The sequence below is a fragment of the Parasteatoda tepidariorum genome, chromosome X1, assembly GCF_043381705.1.
Source record: "Parasteatoda tepidariorum isolate YZ-2023 chromosome X1, CAS_Ptep_4.0, whole genome shotgun sequence".
In the NCBI taxonomy this organism is placed as follows: Eukaryota; Metazoa; Arthropoda; class Arachnida; order Araneae; family Theridiidae; genus Parasteatoda; species Parasteatoda tepidariorum.
Genome location: NC_092214.1, coordinates 6,253,343 through 6,268,396, shown reverse-complemented (window position 1 = coordinate 6,268,396; position 15,054 = coordinate 6,253,343). Strand labels below are relative to the sequence as shown.

General features: G+C 26.8%; 1 protein-coding gene across 1 annotated transcript in view; it reads right to left on the bottom strand.

Annotated features, from left to right (window-relative positions):
• Window positions 1-1,823: 1,823 nt before the first annotated feature.
• Window positions 1,824-15,054, bottom strand: part of LOC107440093 (zwilch kinetochore protein) — a gene marked incomplete at its 3' end in the record, with an annotated part of 65,578 nt that continues 52,347 nt past the window's right edge. Inside the window, 7 exon segments of the mRNA XM_071187324.1 lie at window positions 1,824-1,945; window positions 3,356-3,454; window positions 3,538-3,703; window positions 3,925-4,081; window positions 7,267-7,349; window positions 8,357-8,485; window positions 13,183-13,339. Coding sequence (XP_071043425.1) covers window positions 1,824-1,945; window positions 3,356-3,454; window positions 3,538-3,703; window positions 3,925-4,081; window positions 7,267-7,349; window positions 8,357-8,485; window positions 13,183-13,339 — 913 coding nt within the window.

Below are 15,054 nucleotides of genomic sequence, written 5' to 3'. Positions count from 1 at the left end.
AAAAGGATCAAAAAAAAAAAAAAAAAACAAACAAACATGTACAACAATGTAATTTAGTTACAAAATACGATTGGAGCTTTTATATTTACTACATCAGATTGTGATTGAAAGAATGTGAATTACTTAATTTCTTGATACAAAATTTTACCTCCAATTAGAATTTTGACGAAAATCATAGAAAAGTGGAGGTGGGATGGGGAATAAACAATAACAAGGGGAAAAAGTAATTAAAAAAACAAAAATGTTTAAAAAAGTGGAAATGTTACTCACTTGAATTAAGTATAAAACAAATTAAAGTAAAAATAAATCATTTGTATTTGAAATAATTCACCTTTACTCTTCTTTTTCAAATTATTATAATTACAGCGTTTTAGGCAATTAGAAAGGTAAAAATACTTTTGTATAGAATAAACATTAAGAATGGAATATTTAATTCAAATATATTTATTTACAACTATTTCTAATCGTAATCAGACAAGTTTTCAAATGATGCATTCGAAATTGCATGAGCACGAATCTTAATATATGAAATTGTTTGAATACGAATCTTGATGTTTGATTTTGAATTCACATGAATGTGAATTGCATTATTTAATATATTAAAATCACGTGAATATGATTTTCTATGTTGGATTTTAAAATCACCAAATGAATATTGCAATGCTGAATTTTAAAGTATCATAAATACATATCACACCATTGAATTTTCAAATCGTATGAATTTGAATCATGATGTAATTTTTAAATCGCGAGTATGAATTGCAATATGTAACTTTTGAATTACATAAATTGATGTTTCATATTGAAATCGTGTGAATATGAATCACGATATTGGATTTTTAAAATGCACGAAAAGGGCGCATAAACAAATTTTTAATCAAAAATAAATACATTTTAAGAACTTTATTTTTAAAAATCATGATAAATATGTTATTTTATCATGATAAATTAATTAGTTTCTGTCAAAGAACTCTTCTCTTGATTATACTAGCAGGGGTGATTGTGAGCCCCAGTCAAAATTCCAGAAAATTTATTGAGTTTAAAAAAAAAAAAAGTTTAAATTGAAAAATCTGAAAAAATTTAAACAAGGTTTTTTTTTCCTTTTTCTCAATATTTCTTAGTTTACTTAAAATATCTTCAAAATTTTACACATACCTACGATAACCTGGAGAAATAATTAAAATTTACAAATATGTCTTTCTTTCTTGAGTTTATATCTATAACAACTATTTAGTAATAAAAAACGAATATTAATCATGAATATAAGCTTACAAAGTATCTCTCTGGCTCTCCCTTACAAACAAATAAAATAAACTGTGTTTTTAAGTTCCATCTCTGAAAATTTGATTTCCGGAAACTTCTGTGATCAATAATTTTTTTGAAACGTCTGGATCTTCGATCTCCGGAAACTTCCGGATCACTGTTAGTGAAAAATCCGGAATTTTCCCGGAGCACAATCAGCCCTGTACTTGTCACCATAAAAACAATTTATCCACGGTTTTAAATATAATCAATATTGAGTAGCTCTGTTTATTTTTTAAATTAATAATTACTTTACTTAATTTTGTAAAATATAATTTTAATTCAAAATTATAACTAGTTTAACTATTTTTAAAAATAGTTTTTCATTTTACTAATGTAATTTATTGAATGACCCCAATTAAATTTTTTTAAAAATTTATTACTTGGCTCAGACTTAACAATAAATAACTAATAATGCCATATTTTATGCATTTATCCACCTGAAGCTACTTGATGATATTCAAAGAAAACAATATTGTTAGATTAAATTAATAAAAGGAGGAAAAAATTAATAGTCTTACTGATTTTTTGAGCAGCATAAATGTGATCATGAGTAGCTGCTGTTACAAAGTGATGGCAACTTTGTTTCATAAAATTTCTATGTTCACTTTTCAAAGAAAGATCCCAAACAACTGGTCTCATCCTAAAATATTTTAGACAATTAAAAAAAAAGAAAAAAAAAGAGGAAATCATGTTAAAATGCTCCAAATTTTAATTTTATATACAAATATATAAAACACACTGAACGTACAAAATGAAAGCATATACAGACTCAAAGTTGATACCTAAATTTAGCAATGATCAAACAACTAAAATACATCCTCCAAATTTTATTCATGAAGAATATGTTGATGATTTGAGAAAAGACTGAGATTCATTGATTGCTAATGGTTCAGATTCACTGAATTTTATGTGCAATGCAGACTATTTTGTGTAATTTATGCATTCTTATAATAGTACTTAAAGTGAACTAAAATACATTAGTGTGAAGTCTCTTTTTAACAAAATCAATTGGTTCCTGTGTAAAAATTCACTGAAGAGAAAATTTTGTTATACAGAGGATTGCAATATTTGGAGTTATTATCTAAATTAATAAAAACTTCTTAAAAAAGAAAGTAAATACATAATAAAATTTTAATAAAATAATTTTTAGTGCATAAATAAATTATTCAAATATGAAGATAATTCATCAATTAAGAGGATAATGTGTACTAGTACACCATGCCACAGGCAACTAAAAATGCAAAAATTGGTAGAAACTCAATTCATTTTTTTTAATAAGTTATTATTTTAATTACCTAACTATTACTATTGTAACTATTACTATGATGTACATTTCAAATTATTTATATTTAAAGAAATTGCTATCATTATTCACTTTCAATAGTAACTCAAAATATATGTCATAAAAGTTGCTAATTTTTTTCTCTTTTAATGAAAATTTGAATTTTATTAGTCACTACTTATTGAATTTTTATTCTCCCATGGCAACCCTGCTATTACAATCTTTCTGAAAGCCTCAACTAGAATAATTACGGATAAACTATTGTTTTTATTTTTGTATTTCTCTTTATTCTGTGTTCTTACGCTGTGGGAACTTTGTGGGAAGGTTAAGAAAGTTAAAAGAGTAGCCTAAAAAAATTTGACTTAAGAATTACTTTTTATATTATCAATTATACTAATTTGTTTTTGCCACAGCCATTTAGTAATTCTAACTGGAGCCAGTCATTTCTGAACTTTTATTTTCTAAGCCTGGTGTTTTCAAAGTTGTGTTTCTCTTACAAAATGCAAAGAAAAAAATCCATGTTGTAGCCTACTCAGTTTTTACTTGAAATTTAAATAAGTTTTTCTTCTTCTTTTTTTCCCAAAGCTGGAGTTATTTCTCAAAAGCAAAAAATACATTTACCTCTAGTTGATGAACCCTGTTTAAAATAAAGGATATAAACATTAATTTTATGTATAAAGCATAATGTGTCCTATCCTAAACGAGGAAAAATAATAAAATATTAAAAATGTATGAGAAAATTTAAAAATAAAGTGCTTAAGATCTTACATAGTTAGTATAGGATGAATATCACGGGCGGGAATGTGAAATGTAAACACGTGTTGTAAGTCTATTTCCTTAACTGCTGTATACATTTCCAAAGCTTTCCTAAAAACAGATGTATTAATAATTTTTTTAAAAATAATAATTAAATATAATGTGGTTACTAATAAATAATTATCTTATGTTACCTGACAAAATTATTTATACTGCTCCTAGGAAGTTCAAGATGCTTCATACACACAAGTGTAAGTTCTAATACAGAATGTAGTTTTTCTAAACAAGTAACTGCTTCAGGAGACATCAATTCAGAATGAGTAAAGAGATTGAATAAATCTAGGGTGATAAATCCATGCCCTGAATAAAACAGCATACAACAATTATAGGTGAAAAATGCTTGGATATATTTGTATGTTTAGTACGCAAATTAAAATGTGAACACTTTGAATAACTCTAGATCTATAGATTTGAGTTATGGTCAAACTTTTAGTGTATTGCAGAAAATTTTATTGAAAAGGAAATATGAGAATTTCCAAGATTAATTCAACAATATATTTTTAAAGTAATAACAAACTTACTAATAAAATATTCATAATAATCTCTTCGGAGTTTTTCCACACCAATTTCCAAAAGCAATTCTGCAGCTTTTTTTTTGTTGAGTTCTGTACAGTGAAGTTTTTTGTTGAACATCGAGGTTATATCCTTAGATATTGTTGACAAATCATTATTATAAGCCTAAAACATAAAACTATATACTAGCAATATATACTATATAGCTAAAACATTAGCAAATTTTTTAATTTACATTGTTCAAAATTAATAAATTTGCAGTTCTGTTGAATTTCCTGAAAACAACTTAGCAAATGTAAAACTGTTGCTTTAGTATCCATGGCAATTCCTCTGCATTCTCACATAACACCAACCAATTATAAGCCAAAATTTTCCATTTTTTGTCCTCTGTAAATTTTCTGACTAAAAAAATTAAGAAAATATGATTTGCCGTTTCTTTAAACGTGCTAAACATTTGATTAGTAAAATATTATGCACTTGGAATAATTTATGATATAATGCTCAGATTTTTCAGGTACAATCAAATTTGCAATTTTTTCATTTGAGGGGGGGGGTGAGAGTTAAAAAAATGCTAGCATTATTCCAGACACAAATTTAAACTTTCTGTGATAAAGGAATATTATTTCTTAAAAAAAATCCAGATTTTTAACTCTTAGCAATATAGCAAAAGCCATGATTGAAAAATATGATCAAAGTTTTTTCAACCTGAGAGCAATCAAAAGTTCACCCTCTTCATGTAAATAATACTTTTTGCCAGGTCAGTGCTCGGTCACTTAGGAGGGTAGGAGTAGTTTAGGAAAAAGGTGCATTTGTGTGTATATAATATAAAACCATTAAGCTATTTAATTAAAATATTTAAAAATAATTATGACAAAAGCAAACACCTCATCTCTCAGCCAGATTCACAAAGTTTATCAATTTTTATTTTAGGCTCAAGATAGTTCAGTAAAATTAATGTTTTGAGACTTTAACTTATTAATTTTGACCTAAGTTTAAAATGCATATTTACAAGATATGTATTGTTTCAAGTCTGAACAATTAGAATATTCAAATTCATGTGCATCCAAATACTTACTAAATCACTTCCCATCTTTATTAACAAATTTTGATGTTAGGCATATTTTAGGCTAAATGTTCATAATGAAGATCATGGTAAATTTTGTCTAATGCAGTAGATGGTATAGTTTTCAAAACATGAAACGTCTTTCCAGAAAGAGTGAAACCATACTTTCCTTTCATTTACAAATGCTTCCATATGTTATGAATCTCAAATCTATCTGTTATGAAAGCAGATAATACTGTTCCCTTTTTCAAAAGTGTAAAGAGGGAAAAAATGATAGATTTCTTTAAATTTTATGATTAAAGTATAAATAATTCATACTATTTGTTGAGGGCGGAAAAAGAATAATTTTGGTGTCTTACAGGGTTAGTTAACGCCTGTTTCTTGGATGTTTTGCTATCTCATCAGAACAAATAGTTCAGAAGAATTACTTATTAGTTCTTACAGTATTAACTTGCTAATTGAAACAAAATGTCATGCATTTTGTTGGTAATTAAATTTAATGATGAAAATGGAATGTAAATGTACAATGCACTCCCAGTTGAAAGGCTTAGTAAACGAAGATTCTAAATATTTTTGAATTAAGATTTCTCAGTGATGTTACCAAGATTTTAAATTTTGGAAGTCTTAGTGGATTAAGGTATTTAGTTACTTTTTTTAAAAGAACAGAACAAAAAAATGTACCCTCATTTATTACTTTATCTTCTTCAACCTACATATATACAGTATTATGTCCCATATCCGAGCGTCCCTTTTTCGGAAGGGTCGATTTCCCAGATACTTTTTAACAATCAAAATAAACAAACATCTCTACATCTTCCCTTCTCCTTTTTTTTTTTTATAAAAAAAAAAGATATCTTTTGACATGTCTTTTCCTTTTATAGCCTCTAGTGATTTATGGATTGAACTCATAAATCAACAGAAAGGGGAAGGGAAGATCTACCAAGACTGTGGAGTGACGCTCTTCCTCTGGAATGCAGGAAAGGAGGGAGATTTGTTTTCAAAAGAGCACAACTGAGCCCCCTCCCCCCTTCTTTCCTATGCAGCTGGCTAGTAAAAGAGACATTTCATGGAACCTTTTTATTAGAGTGTTAAGGGAAGAAGAAATACTGCGAAAAACGGTAAACGCAGCAAATGTTAACGTGGAGGGGGAGTCACTTTCAGTCACACAAGAAAAAATAAAGAGAAACCAATCAGCATTGATAGCCAATGATTAAAGAGAAAATAAGAATTTGTCACTTCCCTGCCCTCAACTTGAATGACAAATAAGGAGGAAATGAATTTTTCTCCTCCACCTACCCACCTTAATGAATGACGGGAATTTCCCCTTCTTGCTTTAATTGTTCTAGTTCAAAATGGCAGAGAGAGAGAGAGAGAGAGAGAGAGAGAGAGAGAGAGAGCAATTAATATTTTCATAACTGTCAAATTTTTTTTCGTTTTTGATATTTTAAAAAATAATTACTATTTTTTTTTAATATTTTGTTTTTGATTGATTAGATATCATTCTAATACTAAAACATTATTGCCCAAAAAAGAATGCTTATTTATTTTTTGCTTCTTAGATTCAGATCGTTAAATTAGATCGTTTTAAGCTTTGTTTACCTTGGGGTCTATTATACGGAAAAATTTAATATCTGAACTTTCGGAAGTCCCACCGATTCCGGATATGCGACTTTCAACTGTGTATATATATATATAAAAAGCTTAAATATCATTTTAAACCTTTTTCTGCTAAAATTATCAAATATTCTACACTCAGAGGTTGAAAAATTGATGTTGTATAATTGAAAGATTTAACTAGCCATATTTAAAAGTATACAAATATTTAAAGTAAAAGAAATAAAAATTCAATAAATTATTCACTAGACTTATTTTAAACTTTTGGAAGTTAAAAGATTACATAATTTAATTCGAAGTAAAAGCTTACATAATTAACAATTACTTAACACTAATATATATATATTTGTAATTTTTTTTTAATTAAAAACTATCTCAATTATTTATAGTAATTTACTACGTCTCTTTTGTACAGACTCTAACAACTTACTAAACGACGAAATATTTTGCACAATCAGATAGAAGTTCATAGTGTCATTTTTATAAAAGAGCCCTTTTTTTTTAAAAAAAGAAGTTTTTCCTAATAATTTTTCAATGATCAATACAATTTTTATAGAGACACATCATTTTAGTAAAAATATTGGATTATAACTAATCAGAAGTTGATAATTTTAATACTTTTTTTCAAAAAAAGAGACTAGTATTTGAGAATTAAAAATTAAAACAAACTTACAAGTGGAGATAATACATTCAGTCGGGCAAAAACTTTATAAATATGTTGAATAGCTTTCAGCAAATCTTCAAAAGATGCACAATCTGTTAAATTATTTAAACAATCAGATATTTAAAAGAAAATGATAAGCAATAACATAAAATAAAAGATAAAACTAAAATAGACCAGAATTTTATTGACATAGTGTCTTGATACATAGATTCTCTTTAAGACCATTCTTTTTAAAAAATTTCCTAAAATAATAATAATAAAGAAACATCTCAGTACACCAGTATAAATTGACATAATTTCCTTAAGTAACAGAGTGAAAAATATAATTAGTACTCAAATGGAATCAAAAGCATAAAAAACTGAATTTTCTTTGAGTCAAATTATCCCCCATGCATCACTATAAATTTGAAAACAGAACCCTAGAAATGCCAATTTTTCAAAAATTGAACATTAGGTTTCAAACTAATATTTTGACTTTTATGAAAATGGAATCAAACTAAGACAGTTAAATTTGGTTTTAAAATACACAAATAGAAAATACACAAAAAAAAAAANAAAAAAAAAAAAAAAAAAAAAAAAAAAAAAAAAAAAAAAAAAAAAAAAAAAAAAATATTTCATAAGTTTTTTTTTACAGCAGAAAATTTTTCAAATTAAAAATTTTTGAGATTTCATTATTTTTCTTCTTTTTAAAAATCCAGATTTTGACAGATACTTTGGAACCCTGTTGAATTAATCTCAATGGAATCCTTGTCTTAATTATAAATTTTTGGAAAATATTTTACAATTTTTGGCAAGAACAAAAAATATAAAAAGAAGAAATTTATATATTTTTTTTAAATAGCTCAGATTAGTTTTAGTGAAATAGGTATAAATCTTTTAATGTTATGAAGTGCACAAGCAACCACTTATTAAAATTTTGAACATATTTTGCTTTAATAATAGGAGTTTCTAAAGAAGTATATAAGTATTCACTTTCAATTATAAGATTGAAAATTTAATTTGAAAGTTTTAAAAGTTCCTGCTTAATATGTAAATAAATTAAGTAACTGTACAATAAGTGCATTTTATACGATAAATTAATAGGAAAAATTAAGCATACTTTTCAAGATCAACCACAGTTTATCAGGTAGTGTCAAAAAAATGCGTTCAGTAGCAATGGCAGTCTCCAAATCATCTACCTTATCAGGTAATTCAGGAAACTCTTGATTTTCAATTTTTTTTCTTTCTTCTAAAAAATCACAAAAGATAAAATTAAAAGTTGAAGTAATATGAAGTGTGTAAATTTGAGACATTTTTAAAGTTTTTTTTTGTTTTGATATTTCATTTAAATTGCAATGTAGAGCTCATAACAAAATATTAAGTATAAAATTATAATTTCGTTAAATTATTACAAGTTCAACATGATTTTAAAAATGCTTATACTAATCATCTTATTGTTTTAAAAAATCAATTTAAATTCAAAAAATGCTAATTTAATAGAATGTGGAAAATGTAAAATTATTTATTAAAATAGAATTGAGATCAAGAAAAATACATGATAATAGTAACCACTCGTTAAGATACGATTGTTATCGAAACCAGTAGATGAACAATAGAGTTGAAATGTGATAATTTTATTAGTAGCAATACTTAGAGAATTTGCAAAGTTGATTGCAATTTTGATCATTTCCAGAGAGAGTGACCATTTTGAATACTAAAAGTTCGATTCATTCAGAACTACAGATTTCATTCAAATTTTATTAATTGTAATGCAACTTTGGACAAGCAAATTTTATAATTGTGTGCCAAAAATTTTTTGATTTACTAAAAATGTTCTCGAAACCTAGCAAAACATGTAAAAAAAGGAAATTAATATTAATGGGTTCAAACCTTCAATTGCCTTTCTCTAAAATGACAGTATTTTCTGGCTGCATTTTCCAGATTTTAGCTACCCCCTACATTTTGAGGGTTAGAAATAAAAAAAAGTTTATTCAACGAAAGTGCATTTTGCATCTGATTTAACTATCTTCCATTAGCATAAATATACTCTGCGTTAATAAATAGCATAGTCCTGGACCTGATTACCCTTCTGTAGTAGAGTAGGGTAGAGAGAATGAGGTTTCAGAAATGTTTAGTTGAAGTTTTTGAAAGCATTCTGGGCTTCGGCAGACATCCCCAACATGGTACATTTTCAAGCCACGATGTCATCAAAGATGGTGGTCACTTGACCACAGGACTACTGGTATTTATGCTTATACTTGATCAATTTGTAAAAAAACTGAGTCAATATACTATAATTACTATTTATAAGTACAATAACAGTGAGTAGGTGCAGAAAAATCTCAAGAATATGGTCATCATGGTGCCTAAAGAGTTTTGTCTTAACTCATGCCCAAAATCATTTAAATTTTTAATGTTTATTAGACTGAGAAATGTTAATAATTCTGCTTAAAAATAAATAAGGAAATAAAGTTTTTCTAAAGAACATTCAATTACAACATTTTTAAACTATTACTATTTGTAAGGAGAATAGCAATGTGTTAAAATATAAATTATTACCACACTTAAATATATTTTATACATAAAATAAGTATCTTTTAACATCATGATCATTTTGCATCAAAGCTTTAGGCTTTCTTAAAAGCTCAAGATTATCCTAACTTTCAATAAAAGCAATGGAGCTTATTGTATTATTTTTCAAGGTTAATTTGATTTTATTAGTATCAGTAATTATGTGACCTTTACTGTTTAGCTACAAACTGTTTTTATTTAATACACTCAATTATATCAAATTAACTAGTTAATCTTTAGGTTCAATGATTCAGTTAACTTATTAATTGTTCAACTAAAACAGTTGAAAAGTTTATTGTCATACTGATTGATTTAAAACATGATCTTCTGCAAACGCTTTTCCTACCTCTGGGGTTACCTGAACTAATCATATATCAGGATGTGTAGCCAAATTTTTCAACAAAAAATAAGCACATTTTAAGGATTGAAAAAAATTTTTTTTTCTTCATATGTTTGAAAGTTTTTCGTACATCTTAACAAAGTGTAAAATAATTTTCAAAGTTATATTATCAAGATAAAACAACTAGTTTTTGAAAAAGAATTCTTTTCTTCATTATATTAGCCACCATAAAAACAATTTATGCATAATTTTAAATATATTCAATTGATTAAGTGGATCACATTCTATTTTTTAAATAAATAATTACTTTACACTTTTATACTATTGTGTAAAAAAAATTACATTCAAAATTATAATTAATTTAACTATTATTTAAAAAGGTTATCAAGTGTATTTTTTAGATTTGAATAAAAGTTATTCAGGGTTGGGGTTTTGGACATCCTAAACTGGTTTTGGACAGGACACATGGGTTTTACTGTCTTAAACTGGATAAAACTGTCTTAAAGGGTCTAAAACCTTGAACTTTGGTAAAAGGTAAAAATTCTATATGTGTAACCATTGTACACAAAATAATTACATGTATCAATAAATATTTGATATTTTTCATACAATTTACTTCAACTTATTAAAGGAAAATAATATAATATAATAGGAAGAGGTTTATAATTTTTGAAGCTCCACAATTCACTGAACGACAAAAGTGAATACCTAATCCTTTAAATATAAATATGCTTTTAATACTGATAAATAATGTTTTTGCATAAGGATAAATAAAGCAATATTAATAATAATAATTTTTTTTAAAAAAATACTTAATTTGTTTAAAAATTATCCTTTTTTTTTCATAATATTTTTTCAAAAAATGTTTATAATTTCTGCATCACAGGATGATAAAAAAAGACATCTATTTAAAAAAAAATGTTTTTAAATATAAATATATTAGTTTAAATTGGAAATACAAAATAACTGAAAAATGTATTAACAGTTTTGAAGGGCATAACATCAGTTTCAGTTACTGACACTGGTGATGTATCACCACTATGCTAAAAGAATGGAACATGAATGAAATAAAAGTATTCTTGAATAGTACTAAAGATAAATAAACCTGTTTATGACTAAGCAAGCACTAAGTCCCTAATAGCTTAACAAGGTCAAACTTCAGTTATGTACAAGTACTATTGAATGATAGGACCAATTGAACTTGATTACTGATTAATCTTCCTTTGTTTAAATTTTAAATTGAAGAGTCAAACAATATTAATAAAACATTATACTTTTAAAAACAAATATTCTCTAGTAGATTTCATTATCAATGGGTCATTCTCACAAAAAGGTGTTTTTTTAAGTCCCTTAGTAATAAATATTAGGAAATACAGCAGATTTCTTAATATTTTTCTTCATCATTTTTCATAAAGTTCTAACTAACCAATCATATGCATTTCTGCTAAATTTATTTAATATTTCATTCTTATTTTTTTAATAAACATAACTTCAAAATCCCCTCCGTTGACGTCCCTATGTGTGTGACACAAAATAATTTTTAATGGCTGTTAAATTTTCATGTTTAATGGCCTTTAACTTTCATGTGGAGTCTGAATCTTTATTTCAATAGTCTTTACATTNTTGAAATATTTTAAATCTTCTAAAAAATAAAATAGAAAACTTGACCATTATTATAAGGACATATAACAAAAATAAATAAAGGTATTTATGTAATTTTTATCAATTTTTCAATTATTTTAATTTAAGAAAATTTTTTAATCTACTTATACCTTTTCAGCGAGAATGACCCCAATATGTTATTATTTTTATTTTACCTTTTAAATATTGTTCAGATAAAATTGTGACATAATTTGAGTAAAAGGGTTTTGGACAGTTTAAGATAAAGGGGTTTTGGACAGGAAGGTTGAGTTATTTATAAAAGCCTATTCAACAACAAGATGACCATTATTGATAATATCGAATTTAAAAAGATACGTAAAGAATTAAGCGAACTAAGAAAACCTTAATAAATTCATATCACAAATGTAAATTAGTGAATGGCCTCAAATAAATTTTTATTAAAAGTCGTAACTTAATTTAGTATTTCTTTAATGAAATGCCTAAATTTTTTCAAAATTATTTTGATATGTAAATACAATGAGTATTGAAGCTAAATACTTTTATTGGAACTAAATTATTATACAGTCCCGACACTCATATTTAACAAATTTGAAATAATGATGGAAATTATGAGATTTGAATTTTGTGATTCTTTACTACTTTGGGGATCCACATGAAAATATGTAAGTGAATGATCCCTAAGTTAAGTTCAAGGATTATGGTACTGATTTATAAATAGAAGAGTGCGAGGTCATTAGCTTGCCAGGGATGAAGACAGTGGTGCTTCATCAACGATGAAATTAACAAGAGAAATAAAATTTTCTTTTGCTTTTAAGGGAAAAAAAATTGGCAATGCTTAATTGGTCCCTGTGATTAACAAAAATTCGATTTCAGAGAGCGGAAAATGAAGCCTGAAATCGAGAATCTCTGGCAAAATGCAGCAGAGTTGCTTATAAGAATCCTTTCCAACAAATCCAGTTCAGTATACACACACGCAGACACCCAAGTATTTCATCAAACATTTAAAATGATTGGCGCTTTAATACGCTATGAACCGATGGTATGCCAAACTGGATTGTGGTAGAATGAATTGTGAAAGCGTTGAATAGAACAATGTGAAAACCACACATTTTGCATAATCTGTGGCAAAAATTGATATGGTAAAGAAAAAAAATCATTTTGTGATACTATTAAGAAAAATCCCAACTTTTTTAAGAAGTGACCTTGAGATACAAATAATTAAGCTTTTTGATATTGCTGTACATATAAACAATGCCAAATAAAATGATACTCATTAAATTTAACAGAGAAATATTTAGTAAAAAATAGTTTAAAATTAGTCATGTAAATGCAACATTTCTTAATCATTTGAAATGGCAATGATAGAGCAGCAGACAGGAATTAAATAAATTACAGCATTAGTATAAACATACCATCAACAAGTTCATTTATTTCCTGCAGTACTAAGTCTAAAGAGTTTGAACTAAAGCTTGTCACGCTATTCTCAAATCCAGTTGTTTCTTGAAATAATCCAGTTGTGTTTGAAGAAATACCTGTCATCATATCCTTATTTAAGGTTTGTTGCAAAGCCTATAGACAAAAAAAAAAAAAAAAAAAAAAAAAAAAAAAAAAAACAACACAATTTTAGATTTTCAAAGAAATATTAACGATGCATTATCAGGGCTCAAGCTAAGCATTCGCCACCTTGTCAAATGCGATGAAATTGTAAATTTGGCGAATAATTTTTTCCATTGGAAAGAAAAAATATACTTAACCCGATCCTCAAAATTATGTCAAAATGTATTTTTCTAAACAAATCAGGATTTTTATTCGATTACAGTAGTTTTTGGTACTGTACTGTTTTTGGAAGATGCGCAGTGAAACCAATTACAATTGGGACCAAATAATATAAGCCTAAAACAAACTATCATAAAATAGTTTTCTATGGGAAAAAATTAATCATAAAAACTAATCATAAAAATTAAGATTCACATTTGGTGAAGATTTTTGGAAATTGGCAAATAAGTTTGATATTTGGATAATAATTTGGAATCCTTAGTGCTTTTCCGATTATGTCCTGATAAAAATAAAGAATTACAAATCATAGCTGCCAACCTTAGGAATAAACAATTAGGAACACTATATGCGACAAAATTATACGCACCAATTACAAGAGTAAGACAAAAATTTATCTATTAAATAATAGCATTAATAGACATATATTTAAATACCTTATGTAAGTTAGTAAAACAAAACTATAAACACTATCTTTGATGGGAAATTTATAATATTTTATAATTAGGAATATTGGTATAATAGTTTAAAAACAACCATTACCTTATATATAATTATTCTTCTCCAAATTATAAAACACAAGTAAATAATAATCATAAACAAATATTTCTGATGAAGCTGCTTAAATACTACATTTTTAAAATAAATAATAATAGTTGTTTAAGATTCAATTTAGTGAAATGATCAGCAACAGCTATTGGAAGAGTATTTTCCAATAAAAAGATACTAAAAATTACTTCTGCACAATAATCACAGGAAGCGCGCTTGTAGCGATCAGAACAAGGGATTGGTTTAAAAGCAAAAATACTGCAATTGAACGAAAATTCGGATTTTTTATAAAAATATCAGATTTTCAGATTTGATTTCAAAATTAGTAACAAATCCGAAAAATTCTGAACAGTTGGCAGCTATGACAAATCTTTTTGCTAAACAATATCTTCTTCTTCAGCACGACAGCCCCTTACAGGCCTTGGCTGACTCAACAATGCGTAGCTTCCAACTCCTCCTATCCATGGCGACTTTTTTCCAGTTGTTAATATTTATTACTTTGAGATCTTTAGAAGTGTCATCCAGCCATCTAGTTGGAGGTCTTCCTCTGGCCCGAGATCCAGAAGGATTTTTAAAGGTGGCGATTCGTACTGCATTGTTTTCTGGACCTCTCCAGATATGGCCAAGCCATCTTAATCTATTGCTTCGGATGACCTGCACTATTTGTGGTTGTCCATAGAGTCTATATAATTCAAAGTTGTATCTGATTCGCCAACAGCCTCTTTCCTGTACTGGGCCAAAAATATTTCGAAGGATTTTCCTTTCAAAAACACCAAGAGTATGCTGAATGTCTGCGTTTAGTGTCCATGCTTCACTTGCATAGAGCAATACAGGTAGAATAAGAGTCTTATAAATTTTAATTTTGGTTTTTCGACTGATTAGGCTTGATCTTAATTGCTTTCTTAGTCCAAAGAAACACTTGTTTGCCATTTTAATTCGGTTGTCTACTTCTGTTTTTATGC